The sequence below is a fragment of the Nansenia antarctica genome, assembly GCF_963989245.1.
Source record: "Nansenia antarctica genome assembly, chromosome: 5".
Lineage (NCBI taxonomy): Eukaryota > Metazoa > Chordata > Actinopteri > Argentiniformes > Microstomatidae > Nansenia > Nansenia antarctica.
In genome coordinates, this window is record NC_137690.1 from 19,326,393 (window position 1) to 19,337,022 (window position 10,630).

At 44.6% G+C, this 10,630-nt stretch overlaps 1 protein-coding gene across 2 annotated transcripts; it reads left to right on the plus strand.

Annotated features, from left to right (window-relative positions):
- The first annotated feature begins 394 nt into the window (after positions 1-394).
- Positions 395-7,467, plus strand: LOC308158426 (ankyrin repeat and SOCS box protein 6-like). Of its 2 annotated transcripts, XM_080532014.1 has the most exons (8): positions 395-422; positions 918-1,072; positions 1,295-1,470; positions 5,728-5,834; positions 5,968-6,073; positions 6,181-6,267; positions 6,589-6,909; positions 6,993-7,467. In XM_080532014.1, exons 2-8 carry the CDS (start codon positions 990-992, stop codon positions 7,235-7,237), a joined length of 1,125 nt encoding a protein of 374 aa, XP_080388140.1. In that variant the 5' UTR covers positions 395-422; positions 918-989; the 3' UTR covers positions 7,238-7,467. The 2 variants fall into 2 exon arrangements, with proteins under 2 accessions (XP_080388140.1, XP_080388139.1); XM_080532013.1 differs by having other exon boundaries at positions 6,589-7,467.
- Positions 7,468-10,630: the final 3,163 nt, after the last annotated feature.

Consider the following 10,630-nt stretch of genomic DNA (forward strand, 5'->3'; position numbering starts at 1 on the left):
ATAGTTGTTTTTAAATTTGTTTAAATTTTTTGTTTTTACCTATTATATTTGTGGTGCGAAATTGTGTGTTTTTAAAAAATTGAAATAGCTGTTTTTATATTGTTTAAAATGTGTTGTTTTTTTACCTATTGTACTTGTAAAGCACTTTGACGTAAAGTGCTATATAAATAAAGTTATTATTATTATTATTATTATTATTATTATTATCAAAAACGCTACCAAACGAAGGCATCATATCATTGAGGTGACGCTAATATTGACTATTGTTTGTGTTAGACTGAACATGAACAATACTGCTGCTGATCTCTTTAGACGGGGTTAACTCATGGTCAACTGAGAACCTAAAGTACCAGTAAACGTTCTACTGGGGGAGAAACTAAACCGAAGGACCATTGTGGGCGTGGTCGTTTCCGGTGCTAAAGGTAGGGTGGCGCTTGTAGCAGAAGGATTTTAAAATCCTTTATCAGTTGTTGTTTTTTTGCTCTATTGTACACAACGCCGTTATATATATTGTTATTAGCTAGTTGCGATGACTTTATATCAAATCCAGTGCCTTATGAGGTAATCTGCGTTGCTAAATAACACGGCTGCCTCCAACCAACAACGATGAACTAGCTGGTTAGCTAAAGTTGACTAGCCAGTTAGCATAGACATAGTCCACATTTCAAACGTGTCCACGCTAACATCACTGTGCAGAATGATCATCTAGTAGGCTAATGCATGCGTCTGTCCTTTGCTTGAGGGCGTCTACCAACAACAACCTTGCTAGATAACGTAGCTAGAACTTCATTCTCTGGACAGCCTGAAACCTCCCGATAAGGACTGTCTGGTAATAGTCACTGTTGGAACGTCCTGTGGCTGTGTAAGTGAACGCAGCTTGCCAGCTTGTTAAGCTCTTCATTTGGGTGTTTGTCCAGTATTCTTCGAGAGCGAGGAGAAGGTGGCACATCGGCCAGGAGCATGCCTGAATAGACGATCCTACGAAAGCCATGGAGGATGAGTATCAGTCACTGGTGGACGCAGTGCTGGATGTTGTTGGACTGGAACAAGGGACAAGCCCTGAGACTGAGAGGTAAGAACGTATATTCACTTATGATGTGTAGAACTGAGGTCTGCTGTTATAATCATGCGATTTGAAAGCCGAAATCTGTGAAAGCGCACAGACTTTCGACAAAGCTCAATATGGTTCAAGCTTCACTTTCAACAGTTGGCGTACATTATAGGCCGTGTTTTAAACATTGTTGTGTGTGTTTTCTCTTTCTTCCTCTCCATGGATTTGTGTTGCCAAGAGCAGTCTCCCTGAGGACGAGGACGGCGTGTGTGGGTCTTTAGCGGAGCTACTGGAGAGAGAGTCCCAGTCAGCTGAGTTTGAAGAGGATATAAGCTATTCTCTATTTAAGGTGGCTGAGCGGGGACTGGTCTGTCCAGCAGAAATCCTACTGCGCTACGGAGCTGATCTCAACTTTGAGGGTAAGGGGATTAATGTGTCGTCTGTGAAAAGTTTGAGTGTGATCATATTTTTATTTTTTTAAAGTTATTTTTTCTGAGTGGGGCAGTCCCACTCATATTTTTTATTTTTTTTATTGATAGACACAGTAGAGATTTTGACAGGAAGGATGAGAGATAGAAAGGAAGACATAATTAATAATAATAATAATAATAATTCATTAAATGTATATAGCGCTTTTCCGAGGCTCAAAGACGCTGACAATATAGGAGATACGGAAAACACAAAAACAACAAGTAACATGGAACACAGAGTCAGCGAACGGGGAGGGGGTGGTAGGAACAGGGGAGGTGGTTAGGGGTAGGGGAGGCTGTATGCATATCAGGGGGGTGGCAGGGTTAGGGGAGATGGGTAGGGGTAGGCAGGGGCGCCGCTAGGGGGTGGTAAGTTAGGACGATTCTAAGGGCCCAGCACTGACAGGGGCCCAAGAGATTTTTTTTTTTGAATTTTTGAAATAATATTATCATAAGGAAGTTAATGTAGCCGACTGTGTGTATTAAAAAAAGTCACAAAAGAAACAAACTGGAGTTTTGTTTCTTTGTTTGACAAAATTAAGCCTTATTATTTACCCCCCTCTTCATTGCATGGTTCAGTCCACCGCACGCGAGCCGCCTAGAGGAACGTTACCACTATTCTGACAAGGAGAGAGACGATGTTGAATGAATGAATGAATGAATGAATGAATGAATGAATGGTCTTTATTGTCATTGCTATAGTACAGGTACCAAACAACGAAATGTGGGAGGGGTGGCTCCCCTGGTGCTAGGAAAGAAAAAAAAGACTAAAAAAACTAGAAGGGAAAGGAGCTGGTTTACATAAATAAAGGCTATGTACACTATCCACTATACTATACTGTACAGATAAAACGACTAGGGTTGTCATATTGCACATAGTGTTATTGCACATTCATTTAAAGTGTCGCAGTTTGCAGGCTTGAAATGTACACATTTGTGCCTCAGCACTACACCTGATTTTTTCAATCCAGCAGCTGCCATCAATCCGTCCAGACTGTCCAGGGCCCAGAACCTAGGTCTTTGCTGTGTTCAGGGCCTGGATGGCCCTGGGGTAGAAGCTGAGCTTCAGTCTGTTTGTCCTTGAGGGCAGCCGGGTGTTCGTACCCAGGGTGGGATGGGTCTCTGGAGATCTTGGAGGCCTTCCTGAGGCAGCGTGTGTTGTACAGCTCTTCCAGAGAGGGGAGGGGGGCGCCGGTGATCTTCTGGGCTGTTCTCACGACTCTCTGTAGCGCATTTCTCTCTGCGGTTGTGCAGCTGGGGAACCAGTTGCAGATGCAGTAGGTGAGGATGCTCTCCACTGCGCAGCGGTAGAAGGCCACCAGTATCTCCTGCTTGTTGTGTTCCTTCCTGAGGACTCTCAGGAAGTAGAGCCGCTGTTGTGCCTTCTTGATGGTGGCTGCTGTGTTGTTCTTCCAGGACAGGTCATCCTGTATGTGCACCCCCAGGAATCGGAGGGATGTTGGCAAAGTCAAAGTCAGGGTCTCAAAAGAGAAAAGAAAAAATAAAGAACGAGGAGAGTGAGAAAAAAGGACGACAACTAGTCACAAAGTTTTTTTAAAAAGAAAGGTATTTATTCACAGACTTTCTTTTGGGGCCCATAACATGTCACTTAGTCAACGTTGTGTGGTTTAGCACTAGCTAATCACTGTGTAGATGATCTAGTTAACTAGCTAATTAACATTAACTTCAAGTAAAGTTAACTTACAGTACACTCCCGACGAGTATATTTTCCCGTAAATGTCACGTATTTTTAACCTATTATATAATATAATTTAACACTTAACAGGGGTTTTCCTGCATAGAGAATTATGAGGCGGCCGCCTCCGTCATATTTCTAGCCGCCTCCAGCTCTCAACAAAACTCTGACGGTCGTTTTCTACAAGCGTTGCACTCTGTGGATTTCTGTAATTTCTAACTGCAATTGCGGCACTGCGCCGACGTGGTGGCGGGGGCGCTGTTTTGCAAATAAGTTAGCTTTAGTTTTTGCTAGCGAAATAGCTGATAGTTGATGTTGACTGGTCAAGGAGAATACATATTTGAAAGTACAGAATGCCTGAGAGCCTCGGAGGGTACGGGTAGATCGGAGGGTACGGGTAGTAGGGATGGACTGTTTCCAATTATTGAAACCGAAAAACCGTCAAAGACTAAAACCGCGGTTTTCCGGTTAACCGAAAAACGACAGGAAAAAAAAAAAAAAAAAAATCTGATAATTGAGCCCTACTGCTACAATACACTCATGTCGAACACCATTAAAACACCGTAAGCACAGTCGCAACACATTTAGGCTACTTAGTTTCACAAATATAAGTGGAAAGGCAGACTTTTGTAAGCTACACCATACATGAAAACACATGAACACTTAACACACCAGCTCCGCTGATCCAGGGTGCACGCCTGCACGGAAGATCATCTCTTGGAACAGCGTCTTCATTGAATGAACTGCTTTCTCAATATCTTGGTTCTTAGACAAAGTTTCAGCTGCTGCTCAATGTATTTAAATATTTGAATACTGCTCAATAATCACTGAAATATTAGACTTAGAATTATGCAGTGAACATACTTAAAGCTTTTCATAAAAACCACATGCCGCGAGACTGACTCGTCCTGAACTGTCGTAAGTCAATCAACAAAGAATGCCCCATCAAAATAAAAGTGCCCATGGTAGAGCTGTCAAAATAGAGCTTTCAAAATAAATGTACTAATACAGATAGAGATAAATACAGAACTACCTTTGCGTCACTAAGTGACCGTGTATCTTCTGAGACATGCGTTCTGTCATCACTTTCAGTAGCGCCTTCACACACAGTGGTGCTGTGCACAAACACTCTTGATCCGTATAGCTCTTGTTTTATTATATTGTGGTTTAGTAAATACTGCACTTGGAGTTACATTCAATGCATGATTTGTGCTATAGAACATAAATAAAGTTTGATTGATTGATATCAAATCAAATCACATTTTATTTCTATAGCGCATTTCTCACGAAAGTGACCCAATGCGCTTTACAGAGAGCAGCGAAAATGATCTTATTAAATGTAAGCGAGTTATTGTAAAAAACCTTTCCTATCTACCAATAACTGAAGGCAACTATCTTTCCCATAGAGTGATTCGTTACCCTTAAATATAATCCCAATTAGATATTAATCCTCAGTTATTCTTCACAACTGACCAAACCTCTCACTCATTGCGCGGCAGATTCAGACTGTATCATTGTTATTTTCACACACGACAAACATGTGACATGTTCCAGTTTTATTCTTTGAACAACATAGGGAAACTTCGGTTTAACCGAAAAACCGTCCATCCCTAACGGGTAGGGCGGTGGGGGGGAAGGAGGTCAGTCAGCTAAGGGGGGGCCAGGCTATGGAGGGCTCTGTATGTGAGGATGAGGACTTTGAATTGGATACGTTCTTTGATGGGGAGCCAGTGGAGAGAGTGGAGGACAGGAGTTATGTGGTCACGGGAGCGGGTGTTTGAGAGGAGGCGTGCAGCAGAGTTTTGGACCATCTGGAGTCTATGGAGGGAGCGGGAGGTGATGCCGGTGAGTAGGGAGTTGCAGTAGTCAAGGCGGGAGGAGATGAATGCGTGGATGAGGGATTCAGCAGCGGGCAGGGAGAGGCAGTGTCTGATTTTTGAGTAAGTTGTTGAGTTTGAGGAAGTTGTGTGTGAGCCAGGTTTTTATTGCTGAAATGCAGTTTTCGATGTGACTGAGGGGTGGGTTCTGGGTTCTGTCGTGATGTAAATCTGGGTGTCATCGGCGTAGCAGTGGAAGTCCAGGTTGAATTGGCGGATGATGTGACCGAGGGGGAGTGTGTAGCAGAGGAAGAGCAGGGGGCCGAGGACTGAGCCTTGTGGGACCCCCTTTGTGACAGAGGAGGAGGAGGTGTGACCGGAGAGGGAGATGAACTGTTGTCTGTTGGTGAGGTAGGAGGTGAGCCAGTCCAGGGCGGTGCCCTCAACACCCAGTTGGCGCAGCCTTTGAAGGAGGATGGAGTGGGACACTGTGTCGAAGGCTGCGCTCAGGTCTAGTAGAACTAGGATGTTGAGGGCACCTGAGTCTGCGGAGGTGATGAGATGTCCGCGGACGGAGTCGAACCGGGAACCCAGCGGTTACATGGTCGACGCTTAACCCGTTACGCCACCTAAGAGCCCCAATGTGATCATATTTCTGTATGCAGATTGACTTAATCGCTTCTTCTCCTTCAGACCCTGTATCCTACTGTAACCCACTGCACATCGCAGTGCTGAATAACAGACCTAGCATGGTGAGAATGCTGGTTGGACATGGAGCGGATGTTGACAAGCGAGACGGGGTGAGCTCAACTGGTTGTACTTAGCAAGCTATAGAAATTAAGTACTGTTTTGAGTCCTCGAGTTTTTCCCTCGCTGTCTTTGCTTGTTTGACATTTCTGATATACGCTTTGTAACATAGTATATGTTATGCAGAATGAAAGTAGCCCCTTGGACCTGGCTAGTGAAGCGTCAGAGAGACTTCCCTGCATGCACACCCTGCTGGACATGGGAGCTGACGTGAATGCAAGGGATAAGAACGGTGAGTTGAATTGGTTTGTTGTAAAACCCAACGAAGTAAAAGTGTTACTGATGTATTTTTGTCAGACTAGTCTGTCGCGACTGATTGTTTGTTTTTTATGCCCAAAGGAAAAACACCCTTGCTCCACGCTTTGGCGAGCAGTGATGGACTCACCGTGCACAACACAGAGAACATCCGGCTCCTACTTCAGAGAGGTGTTGGACTGTGACATTGGCTTGATATAGGGTGCTCTCGTGCTTAAGTATAGGACTCTGCAGCTGAGAGGAATGCTTTCAGAAATGGCCTAAACAGTGCATCTCTAGACATTCTTATATTCAGGGAAAGGGTCTAATTTAAATGACAACTATCTATGGAATATTCATTTATGCAGACAAACAGCTTATGCACAGCAGAGATTCACAGCAGAGATTCAGGCCAACCAGCTAGATTTTCTAATTGAATTCTATATGTAAACAGAGTCACCAAGAACATACCTGTGCTTTAATAGTCCATATCTTTGTTCCCTCGGTGCTAAGGTGCTGATGTGCATGCTGCCACCCTGGATGGAGAAACGGCTGTGTCCTTGCTGGTATTCCTGGTGAAGGAGGCTCTGGGGGGCACTGCGGAGGATGCAGCCGAGATTGGCCGCTTCTGTCTTAGGGCTACCCGTCTGCTGCTGACCCACGGGTTTGACCCCAGCTCCTGCCTGGACTATAGCGAGGGGGAGGAGGACGCAGAGGCCTCTCTGACTCAGACCAGCCTGGAGAACTTTGACCTGCTCTTCCCTCTGGCAGTACTGCTACTCCAGAGCGGCGCCTCCTTCCTCTGCCCCAGCCACGGCGCCTCCTGCTGGACAGGTTACAGGCTGGTGTTCCAGAGGCTTCAGACAGCCCTACGGCAGTGTTCTGATCCAGAGCGGGCTACTGAGCTCCTGGAACAGGCCGAGGTGCTCCTAGACTTTGCCCGGGTGTCCTCCCCCAGACTAATCCTACCTCCAAGACTGGAGCTGTTTGTGCCGAACCAGGATGCTCACCCCTACTTCCAGGCACTGCTGGAGCTCCATGGGCGTGTGGTGGAGCAGGTGGCCAGCCCTCCATCTCTACGCTGCTTCTGCAGGACCGTCATCAGAGGCCGTCTGCAGCCCTGGCCCCTAGACGACAGGGTGAAGGCCCTGCCCCTACCTGACAGACTGAAAGACTATCTGCTCCCCGAACACACACTGGGCACCAAGCCTGGGTGGGACTGCTTCAGGTCCCTGCGTACCATACGCTGGTGATATCGATAAAAAAAGAATAAACTGCCATACATGATTTGTACCGCTGGATGTGTGTAGCTGATTCAATTATTGTAATATTCATAGAAAAGGTTGTGCCATCTGACCTCGATGTTGTCTTAATAAACTTGTTTTTCCTCTGTGTTTAATGAGAGATTGGTGTTGAAATGTAATAAAATACCACAAGATGGCAGTGCTGCTATTAAAGATCACACACAAACTTAGTAGGCAGATCAAAGTGTCCATTTCATATTTCACTTGATATCTGTTCTTGACATTGACACAGGCAGTCGTCACTGTGCATATGAAGCTTTTTGCTTTACTAAATACAGTATACTCTCAAATATTCTGTATTTCAGGGGATGCTGGTTGAGGTAGAAACCGTGAGACGGGTTCATTGTAATGCATGGAATGGAATAAGGAAGGGTATCAAACGTGTTTGATATCATTTCATGCAGTATATGGAGCCCTTCCTCCGATTTCTACCTTCACCAGCCTCCGATTTCTACCCCCTGCTGTATTCTCTCTGTGTACTGTATACATGATGAGCTAATCAAAAGGGGATTACACTGGTGTGCTGTGACCAAGTGGCCAATGGATGGCAGTGCAACACAATGATGAGACAAATCAGTGTTTGATTCCACTGTACTCAGAACAACAAGAATACCAAATTTACTACCTTTATTTGGCTATATTTTTGTTCATAAATCCTTCAAACTCACTTTCTGTTTCAGCCATTTAAATTGTCCCACTCACTACACATAGCATTATGACATGGCCAAAATGCAATAATAAATTGTTGGGTGCGGGGTTAGACCGTCTGTCCTACGGAGGACAAAGTGTGCTAATGAAACATGCAGACAATAGTTTCAATGAAATAGAGATTAAAGAGTATTGTTCTGTATGGGGCCCTAAACCTATACCACAGCTAAAACGTATACAGAACATTACAGCACTTTCTAACCTCTTCTGCATCCCGCCAGACTGGATCACAATGCCAATGAAAGCAGACATATTGGCTTAGTAGACTGGGTGACATGACGAGCTCTGATTGCTTCTGGTGTGGAAAGGTTACTGAGAGTTTATGCTAAGACAACTCTGATGTGTTAGGATTCTCTGTCACATACGCACGCAGGCACGCATGAAAGCACGCAGAGTATTTCCCTCCTACTGCTGTGTGGACACTGTGTATGTGTGTGTGAGTGTGTGTGAGTGAGAGGGACTGACCAAATAAATAGGACAGTGTGTTACACAACTAACCCCTTCCTGACATTGCTGGCTGGGGTTGGAGTGGCTCCCTGGCTCGCAGGCGCTTTGACTCCTCTTCTTTATCTAGGTCACAGCTCCTCTGAAGAGAAGAGGCAGCCACAGCGGCAGCAGTGCTGCACGCACTTCACTCTCCTGTCTGCCTGAATCTCACTGCACACGTTGACGAAACCCCAACATCAGCCAGAGAGGAAGGGGGAGAGAGAGGGAATCGGAGGAGAAAAAAAAGAAAAGGGAGAAATTGTAGAAGATACAGACACAGAACATGGCTGGGAACTTCGAATGGAGAACCAACCAAGGGACACAGGGAGGATATTGTTGCTTTTATCTATGGTAGGCTATACTATGGCTGACTACAGATTTATCTCATGAACTTATGGCATAATATTGCCTAACAGTTGTGCAAAGACATAACATAGCATCTTCTATGAACTGATGCTGCCAGCAAAAGGTGAAAGGAGGGCCAGGAGAGGTGCGTGTGTGTGTGTGTGTGTGTGTGTGTGTGTGTGTGTGTGTGTGTGTGTGTGTGTGCGTGCATGGGGTGGGGGTGTTTCAGCCAGGGCTCTTTGTCCAGCATTTATTGGAAAACAGTGTGACTGAAGCTCAGTACTGAAATTAGTTATTGATCTATTCTATCCCCCAAGCTCAGGGTCTACACAACACCACTCATTCTGTTGTGGTTTCTTCTTTCACCTAGCCCCCTCCCCGACACACACACACACACACACACACACACACACACACACACACACACACATGCACTTATTCTCCACTTCCTCACCTCCTCCCTTTTCTCTCTCACCTATCCCCAGCCTTCTACATGGGTTCCCTTGCTGAAAGAGGTTGTAATAGAGAAGTGGACACTGCTGGTTATAAGCAACAATGTTGTGTGGAAGCTCTAATAGCCTGTTTTTATGTCCTGACATAAAGAGGTTTACAAGCACACATCCACACATATCTCAACCTGTCAGCAGCGCTGCCACTGAGCACCATCTAACAACCACTGCTTATACTGTATATTGGTTTTAGATATCGGTGTTCGATACTGTACATCCCCCTGTTGGTTGATAACCGTTGACTTTTTCAACATATTTAAACATACAGACATTTGATCTTCATTCTAACAATATTGAGAGATGGAGGTAATATAACTAAACAAATAAAACAGAAAAAGAAAACAGTCAAAGTACATGCATCTACCATCAGAAGTTTAATTTTCATGGGATGTGTGCAAGGAGTTAACCCTTGCTGTAAAAAAAAGAACACCTAGACAAACACCAGGACTTCTGGAACAATGTGCATTGATAGACAGATGAATCCAAAGTTGAATTATTTGGCACAGTACAGTAACAGAAGACGTTTGGTGCAGCATTTGGTGCAACAAAGACAGCATTTGAGCACAAGAACCTCATACCAACTGTGAAGCATGGGGGTGTCATGGTTTGGGGCTGTTTTTCTGCAGTGTAGGCTGGCCAGCTCACCATCATAGAATCCACTATGAATCCTTTATTGTATCAGAGGGTGCTTGAGAAAAATGTGAGATCATCTGTCCAAAGATTGAAGCTGAAGTGTATGTGGACCATGCAACATGACAAAGACCCAAAACATTGCAATAAATCCACCAAGGAGTGGCTCAAAAGAAAGAAATTGAGAGTTCTGGATTGGCCAAGTCAAAGCCCAGATCTTAATCCTATTGAGATCCTATGGGGTGATTTGAAATGGGATGTCCATGCAAGACACCGCTCAAACATCACACAGCTGAAAGAATTCTGCATTGAGGTAATTTCAGCCAAAGAGGGCAATGCCAGCTTTAGTGCATAGGGTGTCCTTGCTTTTTCTTCAATAGGAATTGGAATCTTGTTAAATAAATGATAACAAAGTTACATTTGCATAGTTTTTGGTTCAATTACATCACCTTTACCTATAGATATTATTAATAATATTGATATTCTTGTGGCCAGTTCAGACCAAAGATCTGCGACAAGATGAGACCGCTTTAGAACGTCGCAGAGAAAAACTCGGCAACCACTTGCAACCGA